At 45.7% G+C, this 12,590-nt stretch overlaps 2 protein-coding genes across 2 annotated transcripts in view; one reads left to right on the forward strand and one right to left on the reverse strand.

Moving 5' to 3' along the window:
- The window catches only part of KDM3A (lysine demethylase 3A), a 61,843-nt gene extending 58,631 nt beyond the window's left edge, over positions 1 to 3,212 (forward strand). The window contains 4 exon segments of the mRNA XM_051974393.1: positions 2 to 141; positions 1,478 to 1,654; positions 1,738 to 1,872; positions 2,533 to 3,212. Of these exon segments, the coding sequence (XP_051830353.1) occupies positions 2 to 141; positions 1,478 to 1,654; positions 1,738 to 1,872; positions 2,533 to 2,613 (533 nt within the window). The 3' untranslated portion in view covers positions 2,614 to 3,212.
- A 2,639-nt stretch (positions 3,213 to 5,851) lies between these two features.
- The window catches only part of CHMP3 (charged multivesicular body protein 3), a 39,069-nt gene continuing 32,330 nt past the window's right edge, over positions 5,852 to 12,590 (reverse strand). The window contains exons 4-6 of the mRNA XM_051974396.1: positions 8,833 to 8,954; positions 6,494 to 6,608; positions 5,852 to 6,403 (exon numbers count right to left, since the gene is read on the reverse strand). Of these exons, the coding sequence (XP_051830356.1) occupies positions 6,258 to 6,403; positions 6,494 to 6,608; positions 8,833 to 8,954 (383 nt within the window). The 3' untranslated portion in view covers positions 5,852 to 6,257. The remainder of the gene's footprint in view (positions 6,404 to 6,493; positions 6,609 to 8,832; positions 8,955 to 12,590) is intronic.

Here is a 12,590-nt window from a genome sequence, read left to right on the forward strand (position 1 = left end):
GAAGTACTTAGAACTATCCAAGATGGAGACTGTGATGAACTAACTGTCAAGAGGTTTATTGAAGGAAAAGAGAAACCAGGAGCTCTTTGGCACATTTTTGCTGCTAAAGACACAGAGAAGATCCGATCCTTTCTTAAGAAGGTATTCTTTGATTGTCTGCATCAACCTAAGGCCAGGTTTATCATGGCTCTAGAAAACCTCCTCCCCCATTCCCAGTCACTGCTTGGTGCCTCAGGTCCTGGGCTTCTAATCGGAAGTGGAACGGAGGGAGGGGAAGGAGAGTGATGAAGTGTGCCCCTCAAACCAGCTTCAGGCCGGGGGAGCCGTGTGGGCCAACATTTTGTCAAGTTACTTTCTAACTACAATAATTCTGGGGAAGGCATTGAGGAATGGCTAAGGATCTGGCTTTAGAACCAAGGGATCCCGAGCCCATCTCTGACCCCGAGCTGGTCCCTCTGGACGACTCTGAAGGCTCTAGTTGGAGAAGGGGCCTGAGCTGCACCGACCCGGCTCTCGCTTACCTGGCAGGGCCGGTTCCACTCCCCCCTGCTCTGTCTCGTGGCCATGTATACTCTCAGCATTGGCCCCCATAGCACAAGTGCCATAGAACACCAACACATTGAGGTCCAGAGTTACTCTGAGATTTACCTGAATCAGTCTGTCAGAGACCATTGTTAGTATGAAATGATGGCAAAAGGCTCAAGCCTGCGGAAAGGAACTGAAAGTGGTCGGTCTGTCGATCTTGTGGGAGTTCCCTCTGTGCAGCAGGCCGGAAAGGAAGGCCTCCTGTGTATTTGGGTCAGTCAGAGTGGAAATAGAGAATATGAGCAATGTATTTTTGACAATACCTCCCACCCCCACCCCCCCAAAAAATAGAGCTTTCATTTTAATTACCGAGGCAGCTTTAGAAACGGTGTTTCCCACCCTTGGCGGCCTTGTGGAAAGTCTAGTCAAGAATCTTTCACTGTGGGAGTCAGCCTCCCATCACACATGTTCACACACGACAGCTGCAGTCTGACTCTAAAACTAAACCATACTCTATCTTGAAGGACAAATAGGACAGAAAGAATCCCAGCAGCAAAGCTTTACTTTGTCCTAATGTCAGGGTGGTTTTTTTTTTTGTTCTGTTTTGTTTTGTTTTTCTTTTTGCATTAAAAGTTTGCATGAACCTTGTCCTGGCCTCAAGCCTGTGCTAAGAAATGAAGTTTAAAGTGGGACATGCCCCAAAGGCCCAGGGTTTTTTGTTAGGGGCAGGTAAGAGGATGCCAAACTGACGTTAGCTTGCAGTGTATTGAACGAGATGAAGCGTGCAGGGGCAACAAAGCAGAAGCTGTTTCGGTCTCCCCCAGGGCTCCGGCTTGGCTTCTCCATGGCTTTCAAGGCCACCTTAGTGCAGGAACGGTATTTGAATTTGGTTTTGGGGAATTTTGCTCGTGGTCAAATGAATTCTTGTCGAAGACTCTTCTGTGTGTTCCAGGTCTCAGAAGAACAAGGACAAGAAAACCCTGCGGATCATGACCCTATTCATGACCAAAGCTGGTATCTGGACCGCCCGCTCCGAAAGCGCCTCCACCAGGAGTATGGAGTTCAAGGCTGGGCCATCGTGCAGTTCCTGGGGGACGTCGTGTTCATCCCAGCGGGCGCCCCCCACCAGGCAAGAGGCCCCATGTGCTCCCGTCTGTGCTTGCTTTCTCTCTCGGCCCGGGCCCGGGGCTGACTTCTCTCCTTGTTCCTTAGGTCCATAACCTGTACAGCTGCATCAAAGTGGCAGAAGATTTTGTCTCCCCGGAGCACGTCAAGCACTGCTTCTGGCTCACTCAGGAATTCCGCTACCTGTCTCAGACCCACACTAACCATGAAGACAAACTACAGGTGAGTTCTTCCCCAGTCTCACTGTGGCGAGGGGCACTGGGTCACAGAATCGGCTAATAATAATACGCGGGTAAATCAGCTTCCTGAGCCTCGAGGACCCAAAGTCTTTTTCTAGATTTATTTTAAAAATGAACATAATTTTAAATGTGCCTGCTTCATAAAGTGGCTATTAAAGAACCAAATATGGTATTTGATAAAATTCTTCTGGCCCCTTCTCTACTTTGGTTAGCTCTTGGATTGACATCATTTATCAACTTCCTTTTTTAAATGTGGTGTCCAGAGCATAATTTTCTAGAATTCTCTTAATTCTCTAGCTGAGTGGGATAGCACATGGCTACCTTACTCGGTGAGCTTGTTGTCCAGGAAACAGAAGAGTCCTTTCAGAACACTTGCCTCTCCACACCAAATGGTCATCGCTTTAGAAAGCCAGTTGGTTTGCTTTTTAATTAATTACCTGGAGTATAAGACTTGACTTGTTGAATTTTAAGCCATCAGAACCTTTTGGGGTCCTGATTGCACCCTTGACTCAGCAATTAGTTCCAGCTTTTGTCACCTGCAAGTCAGGTTTGTTTGGAGCTCCTTAGTCTAGAACCCAGAAAGTGGATAGAAAACGTTACTTCTTGTCCTCTAAAAGCAGCGTCTTCACTTGCTGTCGTGTAGGTGAAGAATGTGATCTACCACGCGGTGAAAGATGCGGTGGCCATATTAAAGGCCAGTGAATCTGGCTACCCCAAACCTTAAACTCCAGAAGCTCTCACCGGAAACGAACTAGTGGCAGCTGTTGGGAGCAGACCTTCTGGCTTTCTGTGGACTTGGAACTCACGTTACCTCATCCTCCTTTTTAAGCAGTGCCTGACTTGAGAAGGTACTTTGTCTATTGTACATTTCTAGTGTTTACAGACACTCAGTGTGTATATGTAGTGACTATTCACTGATCCCTTGGCATCCGGAAACTGGGACTTCTCACCTGCTACAGACTTTGAAACCAAACTAACTGTAAGAAAATTACCTCTTATTGAGCTCTGGAAAACATCTACGACTGTTCCCCCACTGTCAAAATGGATTTGTATCTATTGCTTGGAGTCTTGTGAGGGGAGCGGATTTTGTTTTGTGAATGTTTAGGGAATTTTTTCCCTTAATGTCCAGAGGAGGAGCCAAGAAAACAGTGGCTGGTGCAGTTCTTAATGCATCACCACGGGACTTGCATTAAGCAACAGTCAAAAAAAATCTACTGTACAATTCATGGGATTAACCATCTTTAAGCAAATGAAATCTAATTTAATTGAGGCTTTGCTAATTTCGAAGTGTTAAGCATTTTACATTAAACAATATTCATTTAATATTTTGTGTTGTCTTCTCTGGGTGATAAAACTTAGACCTGTCGAGCCAACTTTCTCTCCTGCTAGCCAGTTAAACACGACCCATTACTTAAAAGTATAGGGGTTGATGCTCTGGTTAATTAATTATAAAAATGTGACCGTTATGTCATGTTCAGCCTTCTGGATGGATGTTAACTGGAAGGATACAGACTGATAAAAAAAGCTGTTTTTAGAAATGACCGAGTTAACTTTATAACATAAAGGTTATGTAAATGAAAAGAAAGCCACTTATTCCTCTTTTTTTGCTGAGGCAGTTGGGGTTAAGTGACTTGCCCAGGATCACACAGTTAAGAAGTGAAGTGTTTAAGCGTCTCAGACCAGATTGGAAGTCAGATCCTCCTGACTTCAGGGCTGGTGTTCTATCCACTGCGCCCTCTAGCTGCCCCTACTTATTCCTCTTAATGAGAGGCTTTTGCTTCAAAAGCCAGACTGAAGAAATGATTTGTAAACATGTCAGTGAGGCACACACACTTGACTTCCAATAGAAGATGAATTCATGGAAATCAGAATCAGTCGATCGGTTTTTATTTGACACCTGGGATTCATTTGAGGAGTTGGCTGAGGAAAAACCCATCTTCATCCTTGTCTGGTACTTAAGAGAATCTAAGAGAGTCCTTTGGTTAAATGTCAGTTTTAACTAAATTAATTAGCACCAACTGGGAGGATTTACCTTGGATTAGTAAAAAGAACTCTTCTCGAGGGGCCAGAAGAGATGCTAGAGGGCATCTAGTCCAACCTCCTTGAGGAAAAACGAGCCTGTGGAGATCACGCCGTAAGGGATAGAGAATTGATGATGATGAAGGAATTCTAAGTACTTTATTTTGGGAAGACTTTGCTAGCTTTAGTATCGTGGACATGAAATCCTAACGCCTCCGACACAGAAACAGTGTTGGGGAGCCAGGACTCCTCCCAGGGATACGCCCGCTCTCCCCCATCTCCAAAGCCGAGCATGTAGTATGGTCTTGAGGACTTCATGTGTAACCGGTAAGTGTACTAATATGGATGCCCTATTGGTCCCAAATGCTGTTGCTCTCAACAAACTGGGGGGGAGGGAGGATCAATTCTTCCAAGCAGTCTGCTTCTTGTGTCTGCAACAGCTCTTGAAGAGGGAGCTGCCCAACCAGCTGGTGTATATGTTGGCGCGCATTTGCTCACTTTATCCTTAGAGGGCTAGGGGTAGGTGCTCTCTATCCCCTTTTACGGCCAGCAGAGCTTGTGTGCCCAGCTAGGATCACCCCCTCAGTATTTTGAGATCCCTGGGTCTTTCTAGGTTTTTCTAGATATTTTTTTGATCTGGAGCTTTCTAGAGCAGGCTCAGTGTTCTCTGGGCTCATCCATAACTCTCCTTTGATACATGTGACATTGGGGCAAGGGGCTAGATGACCTAGGCAATCCATCAGGGATTAAGATGATTAAATGAGATGGGGGCCTCTGAACTGCTGAAGTGAGGCTCCAGCTGGGGGGGATTGGGGGTGTCCACACTTCCATACCAAAATGACTCCGGTCAGAGTTGTGCCCATCAGCAGCGAGAGGTGCCAGGCGACTGCTGCTGCCCTTGCAGCCTGGGTCTGGCTGGTCAGTGGGCGGGCAGAGCCCCCCCCAGCGTGGAGTTCTCTCGTGTGCCAGCTAAAACCCTCGCCTGGCCAGTCCCGATGCCAGTCCCTTCCTTGGAGGTTTCCTGTGGATGCCTGTCAGTACAGCTGACTCTTCCCATCTCCAGTGGCACTGACTTGGCACCCTGCAGGCAACCCACCACTCCGGGGGAGGGGGGACCAACCTGAGAGGAGATGGCTGGAATGGCCTGGGACTACTTGTGAACCACACCTAGTGTCCCTGAGGGTCTTGAAAGCTAGCCCAGCCTTTTAACAGGGAAACAGAGGCTCACAAAGGGGAGCATCACACAAGTAGGGACCCCAGGAGCAGGATTTGAACCTAGATTGTCTCGGCTCCAATCTCAGCGTGTGTCCCTGGGGCACAGGGTAGGAGAGGAGGTGGGAAACACCCTACAAGGGAATTCTGGGATTCCACCTTAAATGGAGGTGGAGGGAGTCTGAGGAGACTTGGGAGACAGTGTCCAGGCAAGGGCCTGGACAGAACAGGGGGGCCTGGCACTCCCGGCACGACCCACCTGGCTTTTCCTTCTGTGCTGAAACGCTAACAAAGGCAGGCCCTGGTGTGACTGTTTCTGGCTGTATTTTAGGAACTTGGTTCACAGTCGCTATGGGATGGATGGCTGCGTCTCGGCCGCCAGCGCAGACTAGAGGCCGGTGGCCCTTGCTCCCTCTTCTGCAGGAGGCCGCGGCACCAGAACAGAAAGCCAGCCGCCTATCCCGGACAATAAAAGCAGAGAGCACAGTCAGTCCTGGGAAGGCAGCAATGCTGAGCCCACCCAGGGGCCAGGAAAAGGAGGATGCGGGGCACCGATGGAGCAGCCTGCTGCCGGCTCTGTCAGGCACAACTGGCAGCCTATTCCCCGCGTGCCCGGCACAACCGGCAGCAGCCCGCAGCCAGAGGGAAGTGTTCGCCTTCCCCTCTCGGGATGAACCGGGCCGAGGAAATGGCTTGGCAGCTTGGGGCAGAGAACAGAAGGAACGGGGGGCCAGGCTTAAAGCAGAAATTTATTAAAATCCATTTATAGTGTTTTTCAGAAAAATGTACAGAAGACTTAACTTTCAGGCAGCAGCAGCAGACTTAAAAGTGCTTTGTGGGAAGACTACCTGCTTCAAGGGACTCGGCTCCCCTCTCGGCACTTTTAAATCCCGAAATTATATATACTAACGTGTCAACAGTCATCTTGGCTTAACTGCCCCCTCTTCCACACCCGGGCCAACTCAAGTCTCTCGAGGGAGGAGTTGAACAGAAATCAGAAACGGCCTCTGTGACGCGGTAACAGACGCACAAAGGATTTGACAGGAGATGCAGAAAAAGTCGCTCGTGTCCTAGAGGTGGGGTCCACCCGCTGGCCAGACCAGAGCCACTTGCTGCTGGCAGGGCAGGCGCACGCACCTAGCTCCGGAGGGTGGCTAATCGAGATTGCATGGCTTCCAGATCATCGTCCTCCTCTTCCTCCTCCTCCACGGCGGCGGCTGCCCCTGGAGGCTCGGGCTCTGGAAGGGCATCGGTGACTTTGCTGGGTGCTTTGCCTAGGGCCCCTAGGAAGGAAAGAGCTTGTGAAGAGAAAAGGAAAGAACCTTTCCGGCTCGGGCACCCAACCGGATCAAAGATGGCCCCAGCCCCTTTACCTGCTGTGATCTCAAAGAGAATCTTGTCGATCTCCATCTCTGCTGCTTCCTCCATTTCCTCCTGATCGTCCATGCTCTCAAAAGTGTCTTCAAGCATCTCCTCTATGATCCCCGCCTAAACAGAGAGAGCATCTTCCTGACTTTGGTAAAAGTTCCGCCCAAAAGCCCAGGCTGGTGCTGACATTTACCGAGCTGTGCTCCAACTGGGTCAAAATGGACCATTCACCAGTTCACGACTGGGGGCCGTGGTCTCCCACAGAAAACGAGGTCTGACCCTCTGGAGGCCCACGGTACACCACAAACGCCCAAAAGGAGAAGTAGGTCCGCTTCCAGGAGGGTTCCTGGTTTTCTGTGCCCAAACAGAACACAAGAAACAAGCCTGGGTTCTGGGAGCTCCCCTGGGAGTCCAGCCTCCGCTGCAGAATCTGCAGAGGGAAGGACCTGGCCGTGAGGGCTCTAAGTGAAGGTAGGATTTTAGCCAAGTCCCAGGACAAGGCGAGGAGAAGGGCTGTGCACTCAGCTCCTAAAAGGAAAAGCAAGAAGGCAAGAGCAAAGAAGCTGCAGCCAGAATTGGAACCCCCCAACAGGGAGCCTGGAGGCCTCTTGGGCACCCCTGATGGGAAGGCTGGAGGCTCCAAAGTGAAGAGGAAAACCAAGGGAGTTTGGCACTCCAATGTCATCTGCCAGGGCCTCCCGGGAGCCTGATGGGACAGTGAGGAGGGAGGGGAGGAAAGGACCTCCCCTAGTCCTTGGTCCTAGGAGCCGTCCCTCTAACAGGACTTTCCCTATCTCCTTCCTTCCATATTTCCTGTTGGTCTGAGGGCAGGGGCCTCCTGTCTGCTTTGTAACCGTAACCCTTAGCACAGTGCTCAGCATACAGTAAGTGCTTAATAAATACTGATTTGATTGTAAAAAGGCTTTGTAATATTGGGACATTCTTTGAACATACAACATTCATAATTCACTTGCAACAAGTAAATTTGCAGTTTTTTCTTAGGGAGTTCATTTCTGACTTGTTCAACTCCTCCCCCCCCCCCCCCCCCCCCAATTAGGTTTAAAAGAGTATTTCTTTTATTGAAGTGGATATTTTATATTTCTATTTATTTCCTCTAAGTTAAGCATATTTTGTCAGCAAAATAGTTTCTTGTTTGGTTGGTTTTTTTTTTTTTTTTTTTTGCTGAGACAATTGGGATTAAGTGACTTGCCCAGGGTCATACAGCTAGGACCGGTTACATGTCTGAGGTCGGATTTGAATTCGGGTCCCCCTGACTTCAGGGCTGGTGCTCTATCCATTGTACCATCTAGTTGCCCCATAATAGTTTCTAATAATTTCCTTTATTGCCTTTTCAACTGTACTAAGTTCTTTGTCATTTTTGATACAATCAATTTTGTTTCCCCATTATAAAAACCATGTATTTTACAGTTTTTTCCCCTTCCAAAAAAAATCAATTTTATTTATGAACTCAAAATCGCCATCAATTTTTAAAATTCAATGAATTTCAGAATTTTGCCTATTATTTAGTTGGAAAGTTTGGATTTGTTTACTTTTATCCCTTGATTTGTTCATTCTTTTGTTGATGACAGCATTTAGAGTTGTACAATTTCTGATTTAGCTGCCTCCCAGTAAGTTTGGGCATGTGCTTCATTAATGTCTTTTTCTTTGATGAAAATTTACAATTTTTTATCTAATTTGTAGTCTCCAAATTTTTAAGTCTTTACTCTAAAGCCCTAAAAGATGCATACATCTTTTTAAATGAACTGTAATCAGTAAAATCTTTTTGATGAAGTCATGATACCCTAACACTGGGTCCATTTTTGTAAAGGTGCCAATTACAACTCAAGGGGATGTAAATTCCTTCCTATCTCCATATTTATTTATCACTTCAGACCTATCAGCCTCTTAGGGACTTGAATTATAATTTGTCTTAAGTTTGAAAACAGAACGGGTATTTCCAGTATGTCTGAGCAGAACCATTTTACAGACTTTTGCATCCTTCACAGGGTTTCAGACCAGATTTTTATTGGGGGGTGGGCATCATTTCATCGAGGACTCGGAGCTCTTTCCATAATTATGAGGTAACCAGAAAGGAGGAAAAGGACATCCAGAGTGGGTGCACCCCTGGTGGACCTTGGTGTTCAAATCCTGGCTGTGCATGTGACTTGGGGCAAAGCCTCGGTGTCTCCCAGGGCCTGCATGCTGATGGGCAGCCAGCAGGAAAGGGGAGGAGCTGCCCCAAATGGGCCCCACAAACTGTCAGGAGACGACAAAGTCGAGCCCTGGCTCAGCGCCCCAGAGATTTTGGCAGGTCTCATGTGGGATTCCAGCCTTCCGGCCTTACCTTCATCATCTCCTTGGACAGATCCCTCATGGTGGCCTGGATCTCTGGGATCTTCACCAGGCTCTGCATGGCCCTCATCACCTCGGTGCTCTTCTGTAAGGAACCAGCCACGCGAAGGACAGCTGTGGGGGAAAGCATGTCCACCATGAGTGCTATAGGACTCTGGGCCAATGGACATGGCGGGCACACAGGGAGAGCCCACCCACAGAAAGCCTGCCTGCTCCCGTGTCTCTGGGGTCTGAGCCCTGTGTGGCTGCTCCCGGGGAACAAAACGGTCAGGGCTGCTGGCTCCATGTGATGGCGTCACCCCCAGAGAACAGATTCCTCCCTTGTACTGAGAAGGAGGAGAACCAGGAGGTGCAGGGTCCTAAAAACCAAGGGGGAAGGCCCTCGCACCAAAGGCCACGGAGTGGGGGGCGCTGGGTTTGGCAATTCATAGACTGTCGTGAGGTGTGGAGACAGACGGCCATGTCTATGATGGAGAGAGCACTGGAAGGGCAGGTTGCAGCACGGAAGAGCACCGACTCACAGTGGGACTCAGACCTGTCTCACACAGAAGAGACTGGCTTTGACGAGTCACTGCCCAGAGTCTCCAGGGGCCTTGCCAGAGCCACGTGGGCTTGGGGGAAGATCATGTCCAGAAAGAAGGAAGCTCGGGAAGGGGGCGCGGGAGCTGTGCCGAGACATGTTAGACAAGTCTGTGACTGTCCATTGCCGAGAGGCTGAGTGATCACCCAGTGCAGAGGCTGTAGGCAAAGACCACCATTTTGCAGACTACTGCTTTAAAATATACTTAATTTCTGCCCAGAAAAGGATAGAGAAGCAGAATTTTTCTCTAGCCACTAAACTTAAAAATCCATCGAAAATATTGATATTAACACGATATTCCTGCAGTCTTAAAAAATGGGAGTGAATAAAATAAGTCATATCCTAAATATAAGAAATTATTGATAATAAGTAAAAAGGGAAAAAAATACATAGGTAAACACAGAACTATCAATTAGCTATACAGCACTAACAGATTTTAAGTAAGTCTTTTGAGAGAAGCAAAAGAAGGAAGATTTGGTAAGAGTTTAAGAGAAAGTAGAAAAAGACAGGAATAAAGATCTACTCTTAAATTAAAAGACCTTTCACAGTTATTTAAAAAAGAAGGGGGAAACTGATCCTTAAAAGCCTGTGCTTCACAACATCAGAAGCCTGTGCTTTCACTGGATGAACAGTCTCTCTGGCTGTGACTGATAAAAAGTCTTTAAGAGTTTCCCACCTCTCCCCAAAAGTTTCATTACCAATATAAATTGTAACAAATGACAAGTACCAAGATGTACCTGAATTAAATCGAATCCTAGAAAAAAATTTAACAGAATCAATAATAATCGTAAACTCACATTTCTGCAGTGTTTGAGAAGGTTTATGAACTATTTTACCAGTATTAACTCACTGATCCTCACAATCACCCAAGGTAGGTGCTTTATGCCCAATTTATAGTTGAGGACACTTAATACTCTACTGAGTGTCTGAGGGTAAATTGGAACTCAAGCCTTCCTGCCTCGCCGTGCACGTCCTCTGCCACCCCACGACATGGAACTTTTTATTCAAACGTTGTTAGCCTGGAGAAGACGGGAGTCGAGGGCCCAGATGCTGCCACTGCTGCTGGTCCCGGCTGGCCACGGGGAAGCCGAGGGTCCCGCAGCCAGTATACCTGCAGGGAACCTCCTAATGAAGAAAGGAGACCTGAAGAACAACTGGGGACACGTGAGGGACCAGCAAGGAGACGGAAAGACAAGGGCGGGGGAGGGCAAATATCCTACCCCTGAGACCCCTGAGGGAGGGGCCAATGGAGGATTAAAGCAGAAAGACAACAAAATGTCTCAAACGATTTAACACAAGAAAAAAAGATTACAAACAGAAAACTGAGTGGCTACAAAAAGACTGTAGAACAGTGATTCTCAAAGTATGGTCTAGAGAATCTGGGAATCTCTGAAACCCTTTTAGAGGGTCTACAAATTCAAAAATAGTTTTTATTTCCAATATGGTAAATGTCTATAAATATAATCCAGATAAAAACGCTTTGGAAAGATCCTCAATAATTCTTAATAGGATAAAGATACTGAAAACAAGTTTGAGTACCACTGCTGTAGAACATCAGGGATTACTAACCATCTCCCAAGTACTACTGACAGGTGAGATCCTCAAGAAAGGATTTTGTAGAAAAAGTAACAAGTACTAACAACTTACTAAAAGTAACAAGGGTTGGAGATTAAAACACAGGCTCAAAACTCTAAACAAACGGCCTTAAGTTTTTGGCATATAAAAAGGGAACAAAAGCTACAATTCTCCTGAGTAGTCTACTAGGATCAAATGGAAAAAAGGCAAAGAATTAAGTTTTCCAGGGTTTCTAAGACACAACAGAAAAGAAACCTTTTTCATTCTTATAAATCATTATAGGCAAGATTAGAAAATTAGACTGAACATTTCTTCAGAAACCTCATTTGTGAAAATTTGGTAACTTAGGTATAAAAGAACTTAAACAGCCTAAAAGAAATTGAAGAAATCAAAAGAATTAAAAAAAACAACAAACAACCCACAGGAATCAAGAGGATTGAACTGTCTCAAACTCATCAGTAATTCATAATTCCAGTGGCTTTGAAAATATTTTTAAGACAAAAAAATTCCCGGGCATTTGGAAAGAAATACAGAGATGACAAAGATTGATTATAAATTAAAATCCTAATTCAAAAGAAAATTACTGCTTTGTATACCTAATGCATATCAATGCTAAAAACCAAACCAAAATACTAAAAACTTTCACAGGTTATAAAAATATATATAAGAATTAATCCCAATAGGGAACAGGTACATTTTTAAATAAGATTTTGATAGTTCAAGCCATTCTCCAATTGATAGATAAATGGTCAAAGGATATAAACAATTTTTGGATTAAGAAATTAAAACCATTTCTATTTATATGAAAAAATGCTCTAAGTCATTATTAATTAGAGAAATGCAAATTAAAACAACTCTGAGGTACCATTTCATACCTCTCAGATTGGCTGAGATGACAGGAAAAGATAATGATAAATGTTGGAGGGGATGTGGGAAAACTGGGACACTGATACATTTTTGGTGGAGTTGTGTGTGAACTGATCCAACCATTCTGGAGAGCAATTTGGAACTCTGTCCAGAGGGCTATCAAACTGCATACCTTTTGATCCAGTGGTTTCTCTACTAGCCCTCTATCCCAAAAAGATCATAAAAAAGGGAAAAGGACCCATATGTGCAAAAAAGTTTGTGGCAGTCCTTTTTGTAGTGGCAACAAACAGGAAACTGAGCCCATCAATTGGAGAATCAATTGGAGAGTGGCCGAATAAGTTTATGGTATATGAATGTTATGGAATATTAGTGTTCTGTAAGAAATGACCAATAGGATGATTTCAGAGAGGCTTGGAGAGACTTATGTGAACTGAAGCTGAGTGAAATGAGCAGAATCAGGATTTCCTTGTACATGGCAACAACAAGATTATATATTATCAATTCTGATGTACGTGATCCTTTCCAACAATGAGATGATTCAGACCAGTTCTTGTGATCAAAAGAGCCATCTATACCCAGAGAGGACTATGGGAACTGAATGTGGTTCAAAACATAGTATTTTTACTCTTTCTGTTGTTTGCTTTTTTTTCCTTTCTCATTTTTTTCCCTTTATGATTTGATTTTTCTTGTGCTGCAAGATAACTTATAAATATGTATGCCTATATTGG

This window comes from Antechinus flavipes, chromosome 2 (genome assembly GCF_016432865.1).
Source record: "Antechinus flavipes isolate AdamAnt ecotype Samford, QLD, Australia chromosome 2, AdamAnt_v2, whole genome shotgun sequence".
In the NCBI taxonomy this organism is placed as follows: Eukaryota; Metazoa; Chordata; class Mammalia; order Dasyuromorphia; family Dasyuridae; genus Antechinus; species Antechinus flavipes.